The 25,461-nt window shown below is 42.8% G+C and overlaps 1 protein-coding gene across 4 annotated transcripts; it reads right to left on the bottom strand.

Moving 5' to 3' along the window:
• Positions 1-6,961: 6,961 nt before the first annotated feature.
• Positions 6,962-25,451, bottom strand: LOC121269926 (ceroid-lipofuscinosis neuronal protein 6 homolog). 4 transcript variants are annotated; one of them, XM_041175065.1, is made up of 8 exons: positions 25,319-25,451; positions 23,179-23,346; positions 16,981-17,095; positions 16,139-16,237; positions 15,228-15,416; positions 13,690-13,745; positions 11,388-11,510; positions 6,962-8,472 (listed from the first exon to the last, which is right to left on the bottom strand). In XM_041175065.1, the coding sequence occupies exons 2-8, from the start codon at positions 23,226-23,228 to the stop codon at positions 8,202-8,204; spliced, it is 903 nt and encodes a 300-aa protein (XP_041030999.1). In that variant the 5' UTR covers positions 23,229-23,346; positions 25,319-25,451; the 3' UTR covers positions 6,962-8,201. The 4 variants fall into 4 exon arrangements, with proteins under 4 accessions (XP_041030999.1, XP_041031000.1, XP_041030998.1 ...); XM_041175066.1 differs by lacking the exon at positions 23,179-23,346; XM_041175064.1 differs by lacking the exon at positions 25,319-25,451 and having other exon boundaries at positions 23,179-24,836.
• Positions 25,452-25,461: the final 10 nt, after the last annotated feature.

The raw sequence follows: 25,461 nt of genomic DNA on the forward strand, positions 1-25,461 counted from the left end.
GAAGAGTCATACGGACTCGAAACGTTAACCGTGCTCCTCTCCACAGAAGCTGTAAGACCTGCTGAGTTTTTCCAGGTATTTTTATTTTTGTTTTGGATTTCCAGCATCCGCAGTTTTTTGCTTTTATCTCAGTATCTTTAAAGTTGTAATGTAAGACATTGACTCCAACAAAGCCTCCTCAATTTATGTATGAACACCTCATACACATACAGACTTGAAACGTCAACTGTATCTCTCTCTGCAGATGTTGTCAGACCTGCTGAGTTTTTCCAGATATTTTTGTTTTTGTTCAAACATACTCTCCTCCCACAACCCACGATCCCTAGACTGTCCTTCTAACTCCAGTGTGGATCACAAGCAGATATGTTAATGCCTCTTTAATCCTGAGTCTCATCTCCTGACACATATTGAATTGCAACCTTCATGAGGCCATTAATAACAGAATTAATAACACTTTCTTATAGTCATTAACTGTTATTTCTTCTAATTTCCAATCTTGATGGAAGCTTGCGAATTCTATAATTGTCTTTGAATTCTAGTCTCCCTGCTCAAATTAATTTCCTTTCCTTATTCTATAAGTCAGATCCTCTTTCAAACATTCCTTCAGCAACAATAAGTTCACTCGCCTGAGTTTTCCCTAAGGACTCACTTTGCTCATGTTCTGGGTATACTTAAATGTTGACACCTTAAAAGTATAATTCAGTGAGATTGTACACAGGGGAGTTTCTGTGGTTCTCTTGGTTCTGCATTTGAAGCGATGAGGAGAAATAAAGCGAGGTTTAGGGTACACGACTGCAGAAAAATAACAAATTACTACAGGGTAGAGAGATATTAAATTGAACGGTAAAATGAACGTGTAGATCAGCAATGGGACATATTTAAACAGGAGATGAAAAGAGCACAGATTAAATAAATTTAGGTAAGGAAAGGGAAGGTCTCAAAGCTGGAATGCACTGCCTGGGAGGGTGGTGAAGGCGGGTTGCCTCACATCCTTTAAAAAGTACCTGGATGAACACTTGGCACGTCATAACATTCAAGGTTATGGGCCAAGTGCTGGTAAATGGGATTAGGTAGGTACGTAGGTCAGGTGTTTCTCACGTGTCAGTGCAGTGCAGACTCGATGGGCCAAAGGGCCTCTTCTGTACTGTGCGATTCTGTGAAAGCTTGGGATTCCATGGACAGATACAGAAATTTGATCAAATTTGATACCAGAAAGGGAATATTTTGAGCTTGGAGATAACGAAAGACTTAAAAACTACAAAAAGTGTGATTCGAAAAGTAAAGAGGGAGTCTCGGAGAAATGATTTACAATTATACTTTACTAATGAGGGTCAGGGTAGGGATAAGCTCACTGTTGGAAGATGAGTCATTGGGATTGTAGAACCACTTGAAGTGGGTGTAGAACTGTTGGTGAAAGTTATTAATCAATTAGTTAATTCACAGCGTCTTCAAAGAGACTGGGGAAGAAATAGCAGAGGCCTGGCTACAAATTTCCAAAATTTTGTGAAGAGGAAAATAGTGTCAGAAGGCTGGAAATTAGGAACATATGACCAGAAGGAGGCCACTTAGCCCATTGAGCCTATTCTGCCATTCAATAAGATCATGGCTGACCTGTGTCCTCACACCATATGAGGCCTTTGCCAGTATTTGCTGTAATAATCTTTGCTATAATATCTTAAATTAAGCAAAAGAAAATTAACAGATCAAAAGTTGTTAACGAAAATCTATCAATCTCAGATTTAAAGTCAATAATTGTTCTAACATCAACCGCCGATTGTGGAAGAGAGTTCCAAACTCCCAACACCCTTTGTTTGTAAAAGTGTTTCCTAATTTCACTCCTGAAAGGTTTGGCTCTAATTTTTAGGCTATGGTCCCCTGCTTCCACACACTCCAAACAGCCAAAATAGTTTCTCCCTATCCACCCTATGGTTTTTTGGAAAAATATACTTTATTCATAAAATATCTGAAAGAACATTACAAAGCATTTCTAAATGGCCATCACAAAAAGTGCAATCAGATTCAACTTTTCCACATGGATCACGAGATGCTTCAATACAGTCAATGAATATTACAGACATTCCAACATGGTCATTACAGTGAAATGGTATTTATGTTATTGACATAGGCCATGTTGCACTCTTAAGGTGCTTCAATACAATTGTGATACATGTAGTATTCACTACATACGTTCAATGTGAGTCATACAGCCCGAGGGGTCTATACAATTCCTAGCCCCTCGGTGCACTATGGCAGAAAGGTTTTAGACAGCGACCTTTCCCTTTTGCGGCGACTGCCCCAAGCTTTAGTGCATCCCTCAGCACATAGTCCTGGACTTCTATCCACTCTAACCGTTCCCCTTGAAGACTTTGATCAGATAATCCTCTAATCTTCCAAGTGCCAGGGAGTACATCCTTAGTTTGTGTAATCGCTCTTTAGTTTGGAGTCCAAGTAAATATGACTCATTTCTTCAAATAAAGAGATAGGGATAAGACGTGAAATTATAGGTCAGAAGGTCTTACATTAGTTGCTAGTAAATGGCCCAACAGTCTGTAATACAGGATGGAATTAATAAACATGATTCAGCATGTAAATTGAAAGGGTAGGTCATGCTTGAGCAGCCTCATAGAATTCTGTGAGCAGCGACTAGATAAAGGAAATTCAGTGGGCCTGGTTTCTATTAATCTTCAAAAACCATTTGATAAGGGGCTACATGTGAGATTTATGGCAAAGATAATGGCCCATGAACGACAAGAAGAATTAAAGGGACGTCAAAGAAACAACTGCTCTGACACAGGCAATTTTAAGGTATTTTATTTATTGCCGTGATCAAATATATTTGTACAGGGATGTGTGTCTTTTCTTACTCTGAGAGATTGGGTCAATTTAAGTAAGGCTTTTGTATTTTTAAAGGAAGGTGGTTAGTTTATTTCTCAGACGCTTGTTCCGGAGGTTAATGAAAACGCACTGCCTCACTCACACGGCTCACCCACACGCACAAAACCTAGATACAGTAGAAGGTAAAACAGTAATTATAAAAATGAAATTTAATTCAGTCTCTATTTCAGTGCAAGCCTGATGTTTTGTAGTTGAGTTGTTTACTTTAGCTGAAGTGAAGGTCTTGAAAATGCAGACATTTCTCCATAGTTGTGATGGTTCCTAGAGTTGATCTGCCTGGAGGTTGTTGGCTTGAAGAAGGAACAGATTGGAGGAGAGAGAGAGAGGCTTAGTTCCTCTTTCAAGTTTTTGAAGGTAGTTGATTTTCTGCTTAACCGGCTGTAGCAGTTAATGACTTTACCTGTCTCTGATGGAATTCTGTCTGTGTCTCTGAAGATGCCTTTGAAAAGCGGTTTGAATTATCTGCTATATCTGTAGCAGGGAGACAAGATGGTCACTGTGTGATGTGACCTCACATCACTGTTGATTCATGGTCCCATGTAAGGGATTGTGGTAATTTAATTAACTGTCTTAAAGTCTTCTCCCACTTGTAGTGTTTTGGTGGCTAAAGCCTTTAGATTTGACAGGACAAATTTGCATTTTTACAATGAAGGTGACAGAGTTTCATTTGTCTCCTGCTCAAAACTATGAGTCAATATCAGAAAAGGTATCTTTTGTCCTCTTGAGAAATAAGATGGTGTAATCCACAAAAACTGTCTGGTAGCTCTGAAGAGCCATCCTAAATTCCAGTTTATTTTTAAAATGTAGTCTTTTAAAATATGTCTTTAAAGATTTATACTCTCATACAGATCCTGTGTCATGACACTTCACACTGAAGCTAATTAGCATGTGCCATTCTCTGCCACAGTCTAGAAGCATTTTTTTTTAAAAAGGGGAAAGTGAATATGTTGGTTAGCAATGGGAAATATTTAAACAGGATATGAAACAGCAAAGAGCACACCATCCCCCTCCAATGCTGCTCTACTGTCATCTAGCTAGCTGAGACTGCAATCACCCTGTTCTGCTCTTCCCTCTCCAGTCATTGCCAGAGAATTACCTGCAACGGCTTCTCCTCCCGCTTCTGCACCGTTATCTCGGGTGTCCCCTCCTTGGCTCCCTCCTATTTCTCACCTACACGCTGCCCCTCAGCATTATCATCCTAAATCACAGCATCTGCTTTCACCTGTCTGCTGATGCCACTCAGCTCTACCTCACCATCGCCTCTCTCATTCCCGCTACTGTCTCTAAAATTGGCAGGCGGCTTTTCCAACATTCCGTACTGGATGAGCAGAAACTCTCTCCAATTAAATATTGGGAAGACTGAAACCACTGTCACCAGTTCCTGCCAAAAACTTCATTCTCTAGCCAGCAGTTCTCTCCTTGTCCCTGGCAACTCTCCGAGGCTGAACCAGACTCTTTGCAACAGTGTTTGTATTTGATCTCAAGATGACCTTTCCAAGCACATATCCACACCATCACTCTGTAACCTCGTCCCATCTCAGCTTACTTACAGCTGAAGCCCTCACCATGCCTTTGATATCTCTTGACTTAACTATTCTAACACGCTCCTGGATGGCCTCCCATCTTCCACTCTCACTGAACTTCAGGTCATCCAAAATTCTGCCGCCTGTTTTCCTTACTCACAAAAAAAATCCTGTGCTCGCTCAGTTGTATTGGCTCCTGGTTAAGCAATGCCTTGATTTTAAATTCTTATCCTTGTTTTCAAATTCCTCCATGGTCTCTCCCTTCCCTACCTCTGTAACCTCCTCCAGGCCGCACAACTCCGTGAGATATCTGCGTCCCTCCAATTCTGGCCTCATGCGTAGCGCCGATTTTAATTGCTCCACCATTGGTGGCCGTGCCTTCAACTGCCTGAAGCTCTGAAATTGCCTCCCTAAACCTCTTTGCCTCTCTTTCCTCTACAAAGATGCTCCTTAAAATCTACCTCTCTAACCAAGCATTTGGTCATCTGCCCTTTATGTGACTCAATGTCAAATTTTTCTTTGTAACCCTCTGTCTTGAGTGCATTTACTACATTAAAGGAACTATATAAATAGTTCTGTTCTGATGAAGAGTCATATGGACTCGAAACGTTAACTGTGTTCCTCTCTGCAGATGCTGTCAGACCTGAGTTTTCCAAGCTATTTTTGTTTCAGATTTCCAGCATCCGCAGTATTTTGCTTTTAACTATGTAAATAGCATTGGTCAGTTAGTTCCTTACAAGAGGTTATAGTACAGGATATGGGGAGATAGGAGAATGGGACCAGCCTTAATGATTCAGTGGAGAGAGACACTGGTGCAAAATTGGTGGTCGATCTCCGATGATCTATAGGGTGAATGTATTCTGAAGCGTGTCATGGAGAGTTGTCAGCCGAGTTTAATGGGTGTGACACCACAGGCTTTAGTGTCTCTGAGCTAATAAGGAGAAAAGCTGATGGAAATAACGAGTGTAGATAATTGAGTGGGGTCAATATTGAGGTCAAGTTTCCTCCGAATCGTAACTTGTGTTCATAAGAAAAACAAAGTTTTGATAAGGAGACAGAGGGAAGAATTTTCGGGTCAGCGAGCGGGGGCGGGGTCCACTTGCCGCAGTGATGTCGGGCATACATCCCGACCTCACCCCGCTTCATTTAGATTGTCAGTTCGATGGGTGTGCAGCCAAGTCAGCTGTACGCCCACCGACTTGGCAAAGGCCCATTAAGGCCATTAAGAAAGTAATTAGAGTTGTTAAGAATGCTGTCCATCCAACCTTAAGGTTGGGGGGGGCAGGCAGCTTTCACATTTTTCATGAAACCCCATCCACAGGCGGGATGAAGTTTCATGAAAGGTTTAATTAAATAAAAATTTTTGAAAAAAATTAATGGGCATGTCCCAGCTCATGTGACAGTTTTACACAAGGGGACATTGTCCTTAAGTTTTTTTTTAAACCTTTCTTCAATGTTTCATAAGTGAAAGTAATCTCCCTGAGGCACCTCTGTGCAGGCCCTCGACTCAGAGAATTCCGCCCCCCACTCTCCCCCACCCCGACCGCACAGGGAGCACACAGCGCCTCCTAGCGGACGTCATGCTGGACGGGCCTTAACTGGCCCGCCCATGTAAAATGGCAGCGCGGTGCCGACTGGGTTCCTGCCCGCCCGCCCCCTTAGACGGGGGGTTTGGGGTGGGGGGGGGGATTTCGGCCCAGAGTCACCAATGAACCAAGACCTGTGCCCATGCATGCCATGAGTGGGGCAGCATGGCAGGAGACTAATAGTTACCACTTGACTATGAAACATTGCAGCAGCAAACATATGGGATGCATACTCAGTTTTCTTACTTACTCTGAAAGGTGGTAATATCATAATTGTTGGAGTCAGGCCAAAACTAATGGTCAGATTTATTGGTGAATGAGATAAATTACTAAAAAAGCGGGTAAGGCACCATAAAGAATTCAAGATATAAATAAATGGAAAATCGAAGATTGAACCAGCCCACATGGGCTTAAATATCCTCTTTAGAAGGAATTTCTTTTTAGAAGGAATTTCTTAATCAGTTTGATAATCTGAACATTTGGATGAAATACACTTTTGTAGACTCCCTGAAAAAGAGGTTTAGACACAGTTGGTGCCTGAATCTGTCCCTATGCATCACAATTCAAGTGAAATAAGGAATTACAAGCAAAGCCCTCCGATCTCATACAAGTTCTAAGTCTCCAAAGATAGGTTAAATCCTCCCCCCACTGCCACAAAAAATCACAGAGGATTATTACATGACACATTAGTGAGTGATTAGACACATCTTGTGGCTCTCACATAAACAAGGCCATTAGAAAGTTACATTTTTAAATTCTCCAAGCACAAAATCCTCCTGATCTGCTCGATTAACAGATCAAACAATCTGGCACATTTACACAGATAACCTGGGCTACGTGCCCTGTTTTGAAGTTTGGTAAACAAATCCACAGATGCCATTTTGATTTGTTACTTTAAGACAGCACATCATGAAATACAGAAATATTTCATATTTTGATGCAGGACAAGAAGTCTGGTTTTGTCACAGTTTTTTTTTTATTTTTTAGGATTCGGGTGAGCTGGGTGTAACTGGCCCTGAGATGTCTCGTTCCATGCTCGAGATTAGCAACTCACAGCACACGGTCCCGACAATTCAATTCGGATCATGTGAACAAAGTTTAAGGTTCTGATTGCTCTGCAGCAATTGGCAAAACAAACTCAGTCGTGATCCCAAGTTCCACATTCTCAAGCAATCGGCATAAAAAAAACAGCAGCACAGAAACTTCCAAAACAAATCCCGTCAACAGAATAGAGATGTGAACAAATAAGGTTATTTTTTAAACAAACTCCAAACGTAGAAATTACTATAGTGAGTGAACATACTGGGTAAACCTTCATTGGTTCAATGATGGTGGAGTTGGCAGGCCTTTTTATCTCTCTTCTGATTTATTTTTATTGACTTTACTATCACCCATTTTAAACTACTGTACACGGTCAAGATCGACTCCAATCTGTCTGTATATGTCTCTCTGTTCTCCATTCCAGTGATGTGTTAACCCGACTTAAGCTAATGAGTTATTGCATCTGTTAAAATAGCAGGCAGGACAATGGTGGATGCACAGGTTAAGGACTAGATCACTAAGTATTGTCGATAGCAATTTCTGGCCTAAAGGTTTTAATTTTACAAGAGATGTTCAGTCATAATCATACAGCACTGAAGGAGGCCATTCGGCCCATCATGCCTGGGCTGGCTCTTTGAAAGAGCTATTCAATTAGTCCCGCTCCCCAGGTAATTCGCAGTCACTTGCAGCCTGGATGTGCTTTTGTGAGTGAGTCAAGGTTTCTTCCCACTCTGACTTGCTTTTACCGTAAATGCAGCAAGGGCCAGACCTTTTTCCAGATATTAGAAAAATTGCATAAGAAATTGTATCAAGTTTTTTGGGGTGGGGTGAGGTTGGGGTAAATAAAAAAAGGGAGATTCAGTGGACCACCCAGAACACTTCTGAAAATGCAACAATTTTTGCATCAGACTGGTGTTATACTGCAGCCAGTACAAACTTGAAGCAGTGAGAAGCTGCCTCCTGCTGGGGCTGGGGGTGTCTCACATTGCTTGGCACAAATTATACTGCCACTATTTGCATCAATGCCTACCTGAAACCACTGTGAATTGATGTGGTAAGAGTATAACTGCACCCTAGAGAAACACTCAACTATCAGTTATTTGGGGGAGTTGGAGAGTTGACTAAAGCAGCTTCAGAAACAGCACCTGGCAAGAAACTAGGGTGTTTTCTTGATGTGCAGGGTGTAATACGCCCAGGGTTCTGGCACGTACATGACTCCGGGATACTTTTTCCGGAGAATTTTGTCATTCCACAGGAAGGCGACCCAAGCAGAGATCAGGACCAGCGCAATGCAGAAAGAATAAAACAGGAAGAGACCGTTACTGTCCATTACCAGCCCTTTGCGTTTCTTGTGCATTACTGTTGCCATCATAGCAAAGGTAGTAAAGATATAGAGGACAAAGATCTGACCTTCAGTCACCAGGTACCTAGAAGAGAAAGAGATAGAGGTCAAAGGGGTATGAGGACTGCAATATTCATTTATAGCCCAGTTCTTCAGAGAATCTGATCAAGAAACTCGACTAAGTCCCACTCCCCTGACATTAACCCTTGAACTCTTGAAGCTGGCAGCTTATATAGTATGGTTTAAATTCAATTGTGATACTTGGACAGGTGAACAAACTAATAAAAGGTAAATTTAAAATGGATACCGGGAAATGCTTTGTCTCTCAAAGGGATGGGACCATTGTAACTTGGGGACGATAGCGGTAAACAGACGGTAGCGGGTTGACAGTCTGTTTTACATCTATCCTGATGACGTCAATGGAAATAGATTCCAATCCCCCAAAGAGGGGAGGCAAATGCCCCTTGAACCATTTAAGGACCAAGCGGATGTTGAAATGGGGAGACTGAGATCTTTCAATGGAATTAAGATGGGCTGAATGGACCTTCCTCAACCATAATCAATTTGTGACACTGGAAGTATTCAGCCAATTGACCATTCTGTTAGCCTGGACAGCAAGCGTCTGTATGCTATTTGGCCAAGGGGGTTGTCACACCTCGTCTAGCCTGAGGCTTACCTTCCTGTAGTTACTGTATAACCAGCAGGAGGAACTGTGGCTGATTTTTCTCCCACACTTTCATTCTTGGGACATAGGTGCCATTGGCAAGGCCGATGTTTAATGCTTACCCCTAATTGCCCTGAGAAGATGGTGGTGAGCCACATTCTAGGGGAACGGAGTAGTGGGTTGATACAAGTGAGTGACTTGTTGCACAATTCCAGTGGATAATTCGGACGTGGGACTGGAATCATGGATAGGCCAGACCGGGTCAGGGTGGTAGGTTTGCTGTTGGGTTGAACAATTTTGTGTTTGTTTTTTTGAAACTGACAATCTGACAGCTCTTTGGTCATTTTTTTTTTTACTGATGTCACTTATATTTCTCGATTTATTTATTTTTTTAAAAAACAAACTGAATTTGAGCTGTTACGGTGAGTTTATGAACTCACATTCTCTGGTTTATTAGGCCAGGTGTCTAGATGACTGGACCAGTACCATAACCATTACACAATTGTACCTGTATCCCAGAACTGACCAAGTGATGTTTAGGGGAAAAGAAAGACTTGCATTTATATAGCGCATTTCTTGACCATCAATGTCTCAAAGTGCTTTACAGCCAGTGAAGTACTTTTGCAGTTTAATCACTGTGGTAACGTAGGAAACATAGCAGTCAATTTTCAAGCAGCAAGATCCCACAAACAGCACTGTGATAATTACCAAATAATCGGTCTTTTGAGATGTTGGCCAGGACACTGGGGTGAACTCCCTGCTCTTCTTCAAAATATTGCATACAAACATACAAATTAAGAGCAGGGGTAGATGATTTGGTCCCTTGAGTCTGCTTCATCATTCAATAAGATCATGGCTGATCTGATATTAACCTCAAATCCACATTCCCGCTTACCCCCAATAACCTTTCACCCCTTGCTTATCAAGAATCTGTTTGCCTCTGCCTTAAACATATTCGAAGAATCTGCTTCCACTGCCTTTTGAGGGAGAGAGTTCCAAAGACTCAGGACCCTCAGAGAAAAAAAATTCTCCTCATCTCTATGTTAAATGGACGACCCTTATTTTTAAACAGTGACTCCTAGTTCTAGATTCCCCCACAAGAGGAAACATCCTCTCCACATCCATTCTGTCAAGACCCTTCAGGGTCTTAAAAGTTTCAATTTGGTCATCTCTTACTCTTTTAAACTCCAGCGAATACAAGCTTAGTCTGTCCAACCATTCCTCATAATGCAACCCACCTGTTCCTGGTATTAGTCTAGTAAAACCTTCTCTTAACTGCTTCTAATGCCTTTACATCCTTCCTTAAATAAAGAGACCAATGCTATACACAGCACTTCAGATGTGGTCTCACCAGTGCCCTGTACAACTGAAGCATAATGTTCCTACTTTTGTAATCAATTCCCCTTGCAATAAATGATAACATTCTATTAGCTTTCCTAATTACTTGTTGTACTTGCATACTAGCCTTTTGTGATTCATGCACTAGGACACCCAGATCCCTCTGAATCTCAGAGCTCTACAATCTCTCACCGTTTAGATAATATGCTTCTTTTTTATTCTTCCTGCCAAAATGGGCAATTTTACATTTGCTCATATTATACTCCATCTGCCAGATCTTTGTCCACTCAATTAACCCATCTATGTCCCTTTGTAACCCCCTTGTGTCCGCTTCACAACTCACTTTCCTACCTATGTTTATGTCATCAGCAAATTTAGCAACCATGCCTTCGGTCCCTTCATCCAAGTCATTTATATAAAATGTAAAAAGTTGAGGCCCCAGCACTGATCGCTATGGCACACCACTTGTCACATCTTGCCAACCAAAAAAAAGAGACCCATTTATGCCTGCTCTCCGTTTCCTGTTAGTTAGCCAATCTTCTATCCATGCCAATATGTTACCCCCTACACCATGAGGTTTGATTTTCCACAATAACCTTTGATGTGGCACCTCATCAAATGCCTTCATGAAATCTAAGTACAGTACATCCACCACTTCCCCTTTATCCACAGCACATGTGACTCCTTTAAGGAACTCCAATAAATTGGTTAAACACAAAATGGGGCCATGGGACCTTTTATATCCACCCATGCAGGCAGATGGAGCCTCAGTTTAATGTCTCATTCAAAAGACGGCATCTCCAACAGTGCAGCACTGCCTCAGTGCTGCACTGGAGCGTCAGTCTTGACTTTCGTGGTCAAGCCCTGGAGTGGGACTTGAAGCTGAAGCTTTTTAACTTAGAGGTGAGAATACTACCAAACGAGCTACGACTGACACTAAAAAGTGGAATGAAATAAAATCATGACTATTATTTTCTAAATATTTGCTTATCTCTTACCAATAGTAGAGACTACTTGGCCCGAGGAGCAGCCATGCTGATAGAGGCATTCTGCTGTCCCTGCTACTGCGAGTGAAGCAGCCAGTGAAATACAGGCTGAAAATAATGAAGAAAGGAACATACCTGTGGCACAAAAATAAGCACAACTATTAGTCAAACAGTCCTCATACTGCAGTGACCAAAGTAACAACTCGTACTGCAGCCTCACAAATAGACTTTGTACACAAGCAACAGCTGCTCAGGCATCAGGGAACAAGGAAAGGTAAAAGGTTCCTTGGAACACCAAGCTGCCTCTTGCATTGGTATATGAGGGACTCAGGAATCTCATGGCTGGGACCAGGTTTCCACAGGAGCCAGGATATTTAAACATGGGCTGCAGCATATTATGGCTGATGCAATCCAATCCTTACCTGATAAACAAACACACACTCACACACAGTGACAAACAAGCATACATTAATACACATATCACACTCTCACTTGTGCAAAGGTACATGCAAACATACACGCACTCTTGTTCGTAATCACAGGCATACTTTTCAGCAATAATTAAAAGTAAATACTGGACAACTTTTTCCCCCTCAGTCCAGGAGCGTTGAGATCAGTGGGATCAACTAACTTAGCACAGACCGAGGCCAAAGGTGAGCCTTTCCTGACCTCCCTGGCTTAGCTACCAACAGGAATGCTGCAGTTTCCCATGAGTACTGTTGCACTATTGCCTGAACTGCAGCAATGAATAACAATTCATCTTGTTATTCGGGTGAGAAAAGGAGTTTATTAAAACAAAATAACAGGTAGAGCAAAGTGCTTGGCAGTTTACCCTTTATACACTGCCCAGAGAAATGCTCGACTTAACAATGGTGCTGATTTTAAAGAAAATGAGAATGTGAGACTATTGCTGTGCTTCCGGGAATAGCGCCTACATTAATAAGCAAGCCTTAAATAAAGCAATGAAATCCACACAGAGATTTCACATGAAGAACCACCTGCATTTGTGGAAATAGGCAATATATTGTATGCTATCCCATACCCCTAGGTCTGTGCCCACCCCACTATGTTAATATATTATACGATACATCCTTTCACGGCTGAGTAACTGGATCCCTGAGAGAGAGAGAGAGAGAGAGAGAGGGAGGGAGGGAGGGAGGGAGGAAGGCGGTTGGGGGTGGGGGGGGGGTGGTGGGGTCAGGGGAAGCGAATGGAAGTGTGTCAGGGAGCAAGAGTGAGCTCAGTGAAGGGTGAAGTGGACTAAGAGCCAGCTCATGAGTTTAAATTAATGTTTCACTTGGTAGTTAAGCCCGAGTTTCATACAATCATCAAAAGTTAACGAATCCACATGAATGCTGCTCTGTTCAACTTTCTGCAGCAGTGCTGCATTGAAACAAGACTGGGGTAATTTCAGCCAAACCTCCTTCATTTTGATTGGGATAATTGCAGTGTTGTCGCCCTGCAGAAATTGCCCTGCTGGGAATGGAGAATTGGTGGCTTTGCTTCATAGTGCACTGAGCAAAAGAATAACATACGGACTAGGAGCAGGAGTGGTCCACTCGGCCCTTCGAGCCTGTTCCGCCATTCAATAAGATCATGGCTGATCTAACTGTAACCTCCCGCCTACCCTTGGTAACCCCTTGCTTATCTAGAATCTATCTCTGCCTTGAAAACATTCAAAGACTCTGCCTCCACTGCCTTTTGAGGAAGGGAATTCCAAAGACTCACTATCCTCAGAAAAAAATTCTTCTCATCTCTGTCTTAAACAGGCCACCCCTAGTTCTGGAACTAGAACATACAGGGCCGATTCAAAATCTTATTATGGAGAACGCTGACACAATCTTACACACAGACTTGACTCAGCAATGGTCTAGACTGACCAGGAGTTGCTTTATTTTTCAGTTGTTTCCCCCAGCCCCACAACTTTTCCCCAGTTACAGGCAGCTGACTAGCCTGAAGGAGTTGACTGATACAGGAAAGGAACACAACCAATGAGACCTGGTGGCCAGCTTTCATGTGTGAACTGAGACATTGGGAAATCAGAGAAAACAACCAAACTCTTAAATTCCATGTGCCCAGGTGTCACTGGTGGAGGAACCCCATCCAGTACCCACTCCTCACTCCCTAACCCAGGGAGCTGAAGCTAACTACCATAAACATAACTGCTGCCCATGCTGTGAGCAACTGGCAAGGCAGAATGGGTCCTTCCTAGTTTATAGCAGGTGGCACCTTCAGCCACTGGCCATCAGGGCAGACTCTGGCTGCCTTTTGTACAGTGATGGATGGTCATTAATTTATTTGTTAATTTACTTACCACATCAAGTGACCCAAGGATTCATCGTAGTAGTATAGCAGCTCAAATGAGTCAATCTGTGGGTTTAACAAGAGAAATTACAACTTTTAAACTTTTTGGTTTTGTGTGAATTTCGTGCTTTGTATGGGTGGGGTAGTGATAGAAGATGGAACTTTACCAGCTCAAGCACTCTGCATTAAGCATCCCAGTTGAAAAGCAGCCTGGTTAGGTGTACTGTGAAGCTCCCTCTTCCTTGGCCCTGTAACTGTCTCCGGACAGTAACCCCAACGCACATCACTAGTCACCCTGAGACTTCCCTGATTGAGATTCCTGAACTGGCTGAATGCCAATTAAGGACAGTTTTATGCTGTCAGCACCATATCCTTCAGAACTGGACTGAGGTTACCAAACTTAATTTCTTACCGGTAAATTTTCATAGCTCTGATAAAGGGTCAACCGCTCTGAAACATTAACTCTGTTTCTCTTTCAACAGATTGCCTGACCTGCTGAGTATTTCCATCATTTTCTGTTTTTTTAAAAATTTCATTTCATACAGGGGGAGGTGATGGTGTAGTGGTATTGTCACTGGACTAGTATTCCAGAGACCCAGGGTAATGCTTTGGGGATTTAGGTTTGAATCCTACCAGGCAGATGGTGGAATTTGAATTCAAATAAAATATCTGGAATTAAACGCCTAATAATGACCATGAAACGATGTCAATGGTCATATAAAAAAACCTCAGCTGGATCACTAAAATCCTTTAGGGAAGGAAATCTGCCATCCTTACCCTATATGTGACTCCAGACCCACGGCAATGTGATTGACTCTTACATGCCCTCTGAAATGGCCCAGCAAACCACTCGGTTGTATTGAACTGACTGCACTGGTTCAAGAAAGCAGCTCGCCACCACCTTCTCAAGGACAATGAGGGTTGGGCAGTAAATGCTGGCCCAGCCAACGCCACCCACATGCTATCAATGAATAAAAAGAAATCATGCAGATATCTTTCAACCGTGGCCAGAAGATTTTTCAGTTTAGCATGGATTTGAACAACAGCTTGCATTTATAAACCACCTTTATATACCATTTATATACTGCCTTTAACATAGTAAAATGTCCCAGGGCACCACAGAAGTGATATCAAGCAAAATATCAGTCACAAACAAAAACAGTAAATGCTGAAAAACTCAGCAGGTCTAACAGCATCTGTGGAGAGAGAAACAGAGTTAACGTTTCGAGTCCGTATGACTCTTCTTCAGTCACTGAGCTATCTAAATAAATATTAGGACGATGACCAAAAGTTTGGTCAAGGAGGTAGATTTTAAAGTGCGTCTTAAAGGAAGAGAGAGGTAGAGGAGGAGAGGTTTAGGTAGGGAATTCCAGAACCTAGGACCATGACAGCTGAAGGCATTCCCGCCAGTGTTGGAGTGATTAAAATCAAGGATGTGTAGAGGTGCAGTGTCAAACTCTCTGCAGCACCCAGTGCCCTTGACCAAGCTGAGCTTGCATAGGATTAATCCGATTGAAGCATTTTTCTTGCCGATGTGATGGTGCTTACCAATGTTTCTGGTTTCAAGTCCTTCATAATTGGGTTTTCTCGAACAGACAAATGGAGCTGGTATCCACTTAAAATCAGACGATGATTCACTGAATCACCAACAAGGTGAATGCTGGCTCCCATAACAAATGTTATTATACAGATGTACACTGCTGAGATAGGGAGAGTTTTAGGAGAACGTTCGATAAGCTGCAACAGAAGGTATTAAAGATTGAGTGAACACTTATGTACTCTTGAAATAAGTACTATTGAGAATTGATGAGCTTTCAATGCCAATTCTCATCATCTGTGACATGTCTCTATACATTTGTCTAATTCTGCCTCGGTTTTCACCCATTCTTTCTCCTTTTGCTGAAAGAGCACAAAATGGTTGCAAGATCCCTGGGATACTAGGTAAGCCTGGATCATAAGCATCGGCAAACTATTCAACTGTGAAAGGCGACACAGGCGAGCCTGGTCCTGGCCTCACCCAACCACGACCTCTGCAGCAGAATTCACCCAAAAGCAATCAGCACTTGACTGTATCGTTCCCCTCCTTAAAGGCAGTCACAGCCAGGATTGGCCAAGCACGTGGGAAGTCAGGAGATTTTCATGAACACTTCCACAACATTATTTTTGGCATCGCCTCCCATTCCTCAGGAGGATCCTAAATACTCCCAGACCTTTTTGGGTAACCTGGTCGCCCCCTGGTTACAGCATCTCCAGTGCTAACCCTTGATGAAAATCCAACTCAGTAAGGGTTGTGAATCAAAGTTGGAACCTCTGTGCTCCTCAGGACCCAGGTCCAACACTGTGTTTGGGCGGTCAGTAAGCCACCAGGCAACGCGCAATGGATTCTGCAAGGGGACAGTGACTGTGTGGACACACCTATTTTCCCCAGTCACAACGTCTGCAGCAGTCAGAGACCTTACCTTCAGTAGGAGGAAAGGTGTGATGATGTTATAGGCCATGTGAAAGTAATCACCAACACTCGGTTTATTCAATGGAAACCACTCCACTGGAAGGATAATCTATAAAGGAGCACATCAGACCCCTGTCAGTTTCTTATGAGAAAAACAGCAGATCTAGTATAAATTATAAATCTTCCCCACCTCCCCCATATACTCTTCCCTCCTCTCCCTAATGAGTTACCTCAGGTAGTTTGCTAAAAAAAGCCATTTTTCATGCATAAAACCGGACACAGTGTATTGGAGCAGGAAGTGATTGGGAAAAATCACAACCAAACACACCCAATGTCAACAGAATGCACTTTCCAGGTGGATTACACAGTATGTATAACTCAGAAACAGGCCATTTGGCCCAACTGTTCCATCTGAGTATTTATGCTTCACATGAGCCTCCTCATCTCAACCCATCAGCATATCCTTCTATCTCTTTCTCCAATATGTGTTTACCCAGCTTCCTCTTAAATCCTTATACACTATTTATCTCAACTACACCTTGTGGTAGTGAATTGCACATTTTTCCCACTCTCAGGGTAGAGAGGTTTCTCCTGAATTCCCTATTGGATTTATCAGCGGCTGTCTTATATTCATGGACTCCTAGTTCTGGTCTCCCCACCACAAGTGGAAACACCTTCTCTACGTCTACCCTACCAAACCCTTTCATAATTTTAACATTCTCTATCCGCCCTCTGCCTTCTCATTTCTAGAGAAAGAGCCCCAGCCTGGGGTCTCTGGGTTGTGGTTGGGAGAGTGAGCTCTGGCCCCTTTGTTTCTATTCAGTTAATACAATTTGTCAGTTCATGACTCACCATTGCAATAGGGCGGCCAAAATCCAGGATCCAGTTTTGCACCATGAAATAAAACCAAAGATCTAGGTGAAACTGAGGTTTTTTATCCACGTTCTCTGGCTCGCTTCCTACATTCCTATGAGATAAAAGGACAATGCATCTTACTCGGAGCTAAACATGCCCTTTAAAAACCGTCTCCCGCTTGATCTATTGAGATATAATCGAGAGATGCTGCACCCAAACCTCCTAGGGTTTCCATCACTTGTGCCTAATTCATGCAAAATCTCACAAGTAGAAATGTGTGTTGACATATTTTGGGAGGAGGAATAATGAGAGGACGCAAAACAATAAAGGGTAATCTTTAAAAGGAGTCGAGGTGTCTGCTGTGGCTCAGCCAGTAACACACACACACACCCCACCCCCGCCCCGCCCCGAGCTGAAAAGTTCCAATCCCACATCTTCCACCTGAGCAAATGATCGAGCTTGGAGCTTCAGAGTTCTGCCTTTGGATGAGACATTAAACTGAAGAAAGATGGGGAAAGGGGAAGCCTATTTAGACGGAGGGTGTTAGGTTGTGGATTGCCCTATGACCAACAGTGGTGGAAGCAGTATCAGCACCCGCTTTCAAAAGGAAAGTTGATCTTTACTAAGAAATAACACTTTAAAACTACTTGGACAAAGGCCAAGAGAATTAGTTACATGTTAATAAACATAATGATCACAGCTCTCGGGCCATAGGCTGTGGTGAGTTTAAGGGGATATGGAGTCTGCAAACCTATATATGTCAAAACAGATGATAGATGTGTTCTAGATGTCACAAGAATCCAATGTCCATTTGTATCATGAATAATTTATGTTAATCCTTTAGTCTTGCTTAGCTTTGTTAACCTGGTCCTCAAGTACTGTGGATTTACAGCACACTATGCACTTGTTCTGATGCTTATAGTCTGAGTTAATACCTACATCAGTAACCCACCTAATGATTCACATGAACCAGAAGTTTCCGAGCCCCAACCCTCCATCACGTTGAGTTAGCTAATCTCGGTCAGGAAAAGAAACATTAGGAACTAAACCCCTGCTGGAAGCGGGTGTGAGCACAGAAGCTGGGCTGGAACAGGATAGGGATCAATTGTACTGTCTTCCAAAGCTCAGTGGCAGAGCCAAAGGGGATTGGGATGGGGGGCGGGGGTGTCAATCCCCCATTCATTTTGGGGTCAGCCTGTGCTGAGGACTGTCTCCATGTTGCTCCTAGGAATCTCTTCGGTCTCTAAGCTTCGGTTGGCAAGTCCGTGCAGTTCCTGGCTCGGGTTATGGATGATGTATCTCATCATTCGCCAGAGAACAGCTCCACCCCTTCCCGATAAGTTGGCCAAATCTTGATTTCGACCCACCTCCTCAAGTTGGCCAAACCGAGCTGCAGCACTGTCAGAATTCATTGCCTAGGTTCACATAAAGACTGGCGATGTGGACAAAATGGTCCAAAGGCTGACAGAACTGGACCTTAACAACAGTAACAGCCTTCAGGAGCTGAAAGGAGGAAATTAGGGCATATAATTGTAGCGTGCCTTTGTCACAGACATCCGTTTTCGGTAATAAACACTGGGGTAAGAATCTGTCTCCATTTTTGCAGTCACATGACACAATCTCATCACCAGTGCTTACATCATAAAGGATAAATCATCACCATTCCTGTCACATTTACTTACCTCGAGCACTCACTGTAGGTAAGTTGCATTTATGTTTTTATCTCTCAATAACCTGTACATGAGTTACAAATAGTAAGTGAGCTTTATCCATTTGTGAAAGACTTGATGCCGAATTCTGGGGTTTAGGAATCACTGCTTTTTAAACATTTCAATCTCCCAGTGGCCTGAGGGAATAAACTCACTGTGGGTCGATCCTTGGTTAGTGCTGAGTTTGCTGTGTTCAGCAGGGTGATAGGCAGCCTTGTTCTTGGATCGCTGAAGTCCATGTGTTGTAGGTATGCCCACAGTGCTGCTAGGGAGGGAGTTGCAGGATTTTAACCCAACGACAATGAAGAAACAGTGATATATTTTCAAATCAGGAATGGTGCGTGACTTGGGAAGTGATGGTATTCCCTTGGATCTGCTGCCTTTGTGCCCTAGGTGATTGAGTTGTGGGTTTGGGAGGTGCTGTGCCTTGCCTAGCTCCTGTAGTGTATCCTGTAGATAGAACACTCTGCAGCCACTGTACAGCGTGGAGGGAGTGGATATTATAATGATGGATGGGCTGCCTATCAAGTGAGCTGCTTTGTCCTGGATGGGATCTATACTGAATAGTTTGAAATATTTTTACACTCATTATTACACTACGCTGCAAATATTGTAAAATTAGTTACAGGTCTGTGACAGAAGTAGGTATAACCTGTTCTTACGGTGGACATTTGTTATAGACAAATGCCCTCTCAAAAGATCCCGCGACACCACTTTGAAGATAATCGGGGAGTTCTCCCTGGTATCCTGGCCAATATTTATCCCTCAATCAACATGGCATTAAAAAATAATCTGGTCATTCTCACATAGTCACTTGTGGGTGCTTGCTGTCTGCACTACTCTTCAAAAGTACTTCACTGGTTATAAAGTGTTTTGGGACATCCAGGGGTTGTGAAAGGCACCAAAGAAATGCAAGTCTTCCTTTCTGAGAGGAGGTGGTTGTCCATGTGCAGAATGTGGAGCAGATTGAGCATCCAGCCCACCTTTCAAACAAACAGTCCACAAGGCTGTACCGCCAACATTTAGACCAATTCAGCAGTAAAGACTTGAAGAGGAGCTCGTGCACTGTTTAGCTATCAAGTCTGTTTGCTCTAATAGGAAATTAAAACTCAAAGGATTTGGATGTTTGATATCCATACGAGAATGCCAAAATAACAAAAAAAGTTAATTTAAATGCAACATTCAATACAAACTATATAAGCAGATCATTTAATAACAACCATATTGTTGTTTACTATTTGTTTCTGCTCATTGAATCATACATCACAAGAGGAGGCCATTCAGCCCATTGTGCCTGAACTGGCTCTTTCAGAAAGCTTCCAATTAGCCCCACTCCCCTCCCAAGTATTTATTCAATTTACTTCTGAAAGTTTATCGAATCTGCTTTTGCCACCCTTTCAGACAACACATTCCAGATCAAAATAACTCAAGATCAAAAAAAAACTCATCGTCACCACTTGGTCTTTTGCCAATTACCTGGTTACTATCTTTTCTGCCAGTGGAAACAGTTTTTCCTTATTTACTCTTCTCAAAACCCTTTACAGTTTTGAACATCTCCATTTCAAACTTAGGAGGATGACTACATACACATAATTAAATACTAATGCTGTGCATCTAGAAATCAGCCCTGCAAAGTCGGAAAAAGGGCAGTGTTCTGTTTCAGGGACCTTAACAATATGTATTCGCCTGTAAGCTGACCTGACATTCCCAATGAACAGGAGTGTGTCTTTATCGAGATCTATGTAATGAGGCACAGGTGTCAAAAAGAGAAGTCTTGCCATAATACACTGGCTTGTGGAATATATCACATGCTACATTGTGTGGATGGAAGAAAGTACATTCTGATTAGACTTTGGCATGGCTATAAGCTAACAAACAAATGAATTTAACAGGTTAAAGGGAGAGTATTCTGTACAGTGTATTTACAAACATTGCTATTCCCTTCAAAATGTCAAAGCAATAAAAATACTTCTCATGTGTTAACCCTCAACATGCAATTGATTCTTAAAACCTGGTTGCTCACATTACTTGGCAAAATGCTACTACAAAGCTCAGAATAGCTACATTCCCCTGACACCCTCAGACTGGTGAGCTAAACCCAAACAACCAACATGAACCCCCAATTAGAGGTTCCTGGCCCCAGAACTGTCAAAGAGACCATGAAGAATTACTGGCCAGGTTTTCACCCCCAAACGTATTTGTTAACCAAGCCCACAACACCTTTCCAGCAGATTAAAAAAAAAACCCAGGACTTCAAATCGCACAAGATGCATGTTCCAGTAACTTTCTATCATTCATGATTGCTGGATATTAATACTTTGCACACTCCTTGATGTAAACGACTCTGCATTCAACAGATATTAGCGCACTAAGTCCTTTGTTTAACAGCATTGTGATAATGCTTCTGGTATTATCCAGCGCTAGTGCATATTCAGTGAATAACAAGCTGGCAGCAACCAATTTTAACTGTGTGTGTACCATTAGCAAGACGGAGGAATAAGATATAACACCACAAGTGAGTAAAGCTCGATTTTTGTCACAGCCTTGTCAGCTGAATAAATTCACTGGTCTGCTTAATTTTGCTTCTGCTTCCCATAGTCTATAGTAGGATTAATGTCCTTGCCTATTACTTGAGCAGTTAAGCGGCTGTTAAACCACTTGAAGGCTACAAAATGAACATTGATGCAGGTGGCTAGGTTTCTGCCAGAAAAGCAAATCGAATTACGGTGAGCAATTGATGGAAAATTGACAGAATTAATACTTTCATAACAGCTTCAATTAACATAAAACAGATATCGACAAGGGATGCACTTGTCTTTCTGAAAGTAGGAAACAATGAACTAAGTGGGCAAGAAACAACTTCCGAAAGTTGACAGGGTGAATGCTGGAAGGATGTTTCCCCTTGTAGGGGAATCTAGAACCAAGGAAGCATCATTTCAGAATAAGCAGTTACCCATTTGAGATGGATCTATGGAGGAATTTCTTCCCTCAAAGGAATTCTCTAGCCCAGAGAGCAGTGGAGTCTGGATCATTGATATATTCAAGACTGAGTTAGACAGATTTTTGAGTTATAAGGGAGTTGAGGGTCATTGAGAGGAAAATGGAGTTAAGTCAGTCATGATCATACTGAAGGGGGAAACCAGGCCTCAGGGGCCAAATGGCCAACTCCCACTCCTGTTTCGTATTTTATGTTCTTAAAATGCTGGAAATATATTTAAGGTCTATCAGTATCTGAAAGCTAAAGCAGATTAATTCTCATTTCTTTTCTCCTAAGAGGCTGATTGACACTGATGTGCTTTTCCAGAATGTTAGTTTTATTTATTTTTCAGATTTCTGGCATTTTCAGTGATGGTACCCAGAGGTGAATAGCTGACTGTTTGAGCTCCCTTTTTTAAAAAAAAAGTGGTCACATAGGCAAGATACTGCGAGAGTGAGTGGAGCTGTAAAGTAACTGAAGCGGTGAAATTGGCCTTGGATGCAAGTGCTACAGGAACAGTTGCAAACCGATAGCTCGTTTCACACTCCACCAGTATTTTTCCCCTAACAATCAATGCATTATCACCCAGTGGCTGCTTTCAAGGAATAGCCATTTCATCCCTAACGTTACAGGAAAAGTGGTCAGCCAAAAACAATATTATTCCCGATGTCATCATTCCGATCCCTATCAGACTAGGGATTTGAAGACTGCAAAAGGTAAAGGGAAAAAATCTGAGACTGTTTTCTACAATAGCACAGATTAGAAAAACAGAATTAAATCCCATTTCTGAGCCGCACTGATGTCACTACCAGGGATTGTAGAAACCAGCCCATTCCAAGGTTTTTTTTTAAAAAAAAGGAAGTTAATATTGGGATGATTGAGGTTGTGGGGCTAAGTTTATCCCTGAAGCAAGGATTAAACATTGCGGCTCAGTGAGTAGGACTCTCGGCTCCGAATCAGGTTGTGGGTTCGAGTCCCATTCCAGGACATGAACACAAAATCCAGGCTGACAGTCCAGAGTGTCGGAGCTCTTTCCGCAGGGGGAGGGGAAGGGGTAAAGAGTTCAGCCCCATGTCTTGGCCAATATTTATCCCTCAATCAACATCACAAAAACCAGATTGCCTAGTCATTGTTGTGTTGCTGTGTGTGGGAGCTTGCTGTGCACAAATTGGCTTCTTGCATCCTACCTTACAACAATGACTACACTTCAAAAGTGCTGTAACTATATAGATGATGGAAATCTTTCTTTGCGATTTCCCAGGCAGCTGGTTCGGCCAGTGCCGAATGTAGGCGAGGCAGAGCTTGGAGGGGGAGGGAGAGAAGCAGCTACATCGTTTGGCGAACATTAGTGAATTGACTGAAAAAGAATAAACAATTGAATTTGCTGACGGGCTACACGAAGTGGGTTGGGTCTGTCCTTGGGCGGCTGCTGGTTTCCTCGCTGCGCTCCCTCCCTTTAAAAAGCAAAAGCAAAGGCAACACGAGCAAAATTCATCCCAGTAGCCAAACCTGGGGAGGAAGAAGGGAGTTTGCAGAGAAGGCGATTGTCGCTTCCGCATGTTGGGGTTGCCGCTGCCTGTTCCTTTTCCGTCTCTTGCTTTTTTTTTTCCTCCTGTCTGGAAGGCACCAGGTCCCTTGTACGAACAGAGTTTCAATCTTGCTTCGGTCTCTTCCTCGCTACGAGATCAGATTAAAAAACCCCGACCTGTAAAACCACATCTGCAGCGCATGTGACTGAGGACAGAGGAGCCAGACTCCAAGTGACTGGCAACAAGCAAACGCCGGGCGTCTCCCGTGTTACGTTGTATCCATCAATATTTTCATTGATTACACTCGTTTCCCCTTTGCAGTTCAGGAAAGATTCAAAATGCAACAAAAGAAACCCAGCGGCTTACTACACTGCAAAGTGGACCCTCTGTTGCTGTACTGCATCCGCTATATAAACGCCTAAATCTTATCAGTTCTAAATCAACAACAACCCGTATTTAGATAGCGCCCTTAACGTAGCGAAACGCCCAAAGTGACTTCCCAGGCACGTTTTAAAGCGAAATTAGACATCGAGCTCCATACGGGTGGTATTAGGGCAGTGGCCAAAAGCTTGGTCAAAGAGGCGGGTTTTAAGAGTCGTCTTAATCGGGGGTGGGGGGAGAGATTTAAGGGAAGGAATTCCAGAGTTTAGGGCTCAGATAGTTTAAGGAGAATGCTGGAGCGATTAAAATCAGGGATGCTCAAGAGGCCTGAATTAGATCAGGGCTGGGAGAGAGAGGGTTGTTGGGGCTGCAGGAAATTACAGAGATCAGGAAGGGCCAGGGAGAGGAGGGATTTGAAACCAATGGTGAGAATTTGTAGAGGAGACTTGTGTGAACACGTGTGCCATTGTCCTGTTCACACCATTCACTTTGGAAGTAATTGTTTGGTATGTACTTCTTTCAATTACTCTTCCCGATCACCATGCAATAACTTCAATTAGACACTAGAGGACTAGATTGTGCTCAGCCGTGAAGACCCTTCCAGTGGAATAACTTGCCGTCCCTCATTGTCATAGCCTCTGCAGCCTTGCAAAAGAAAATTGATGGGAGAGAGTTTGTGGTGAGGGTGAGCATGTATGGAGAAACAGAACAAATACCTGGGTGAGCACACTGTGGAAGGGGAAAAGGTGAGAGAACAATAGTTCTGCCCAGAATTGATAATAATTGCACACGGTGTCTGATTTTTGGCAGTAGTTTCCGTTTTGCATGTGGTGTACTCAATGGTTGTGTAAGTGCATTGGGTATCAGTTGTTTCTGACATCCTTTTTTGTGGCTCTAGTGAATTATGGGGTGAGAAAACATTTTCAGGGCTATGAGGAGAGAGCAGGACAGTGGGCTAATTGGATAATGCTTACAAAGAGCCAGCACAGGCACAATGGCCTCATCTGTGCTGTACCATTTCATAGTTTTACATTCAGATGTTTCTTGTCTTGTATGTGAGGCTGAACAGGAGTTGGAAAGATGACATTTGCGTACAAGGTGGGCAGTTGGCAATCCATGCAAGCGACAGTGTTTATACTATACACCAACATTAATCATTGTTTGTAGGGGAATTGGGGTTGCCAACCCTCCAGGATTGTCTTGGAGTTTCCAGGAGTTAAAGATTAATCTCCTGGATGCAGCTGTGAGCAACCAGAGAGCACCAACATAAAAACATTCCTAAAAAGATGGTGTGTTTATTTTTCATTTTACTTTGAACCCATTTGATTATTTATTATAACAATATTGCAGATCTGGAAAAAGGAATCTTTGGGTGGCAGTCATGTGATGACTCCTCCAGGAATATGTCCAACCAGAGTTGGCAAAGCTGCAGGAAAAAAGAAGAGAAAGAGGAGAAAAGGTTTACTAAAAGTGTAAAGGGCGAATTTAGGATTAGGAAAGTGTGCTTAAAAGAAGGGAGGATTAGGATTAGGAAAGTGTAAAGGGAGGATTAGGATTAGGAAAGTGTAAAGGGAGGATTAGGATTAGGAAAGTGTAAAGGGAGGATTAGAAGATTTATTCAAAGCATAAAAGGGGAAATTAGAAGGTTTGTTAAGTGTGAAGGTGAAATGGTTTGTTAGAACTTTGGAGAGTGAAGGGTTTGTCCCCCCCCCGGAGCCGGTTGAAGGATACACACTCACCTTCCGGAAGTGCCATGGGGAAGGTTAGAGGCGGTGCACCAGCGACGAACATGGGCCGGAAGTGAGCGGGGTTAAAATCGGACGGGATGGCCGGCGGTGGCGGCGGCCTGAGGCAGCGGCGGGCGGCGGGGAGATGAGGAGCG

Source organism: Carcharodon carcharias, chromosome 26, assembly GCF_017639515.1.
Source record: "Carcharodon carcharias isolate sCarCar2 chromosome 26, sCarCar2.pri, whole genome shotgun sequence".
NCBI classification, from domain to species: domain Eukaryota; kingdom Metazoa; phylum Chordata; class Chondrichthyes; order Lamniformes; family Lamnidae; genus Carcharodon; species Carcharodon carcharias.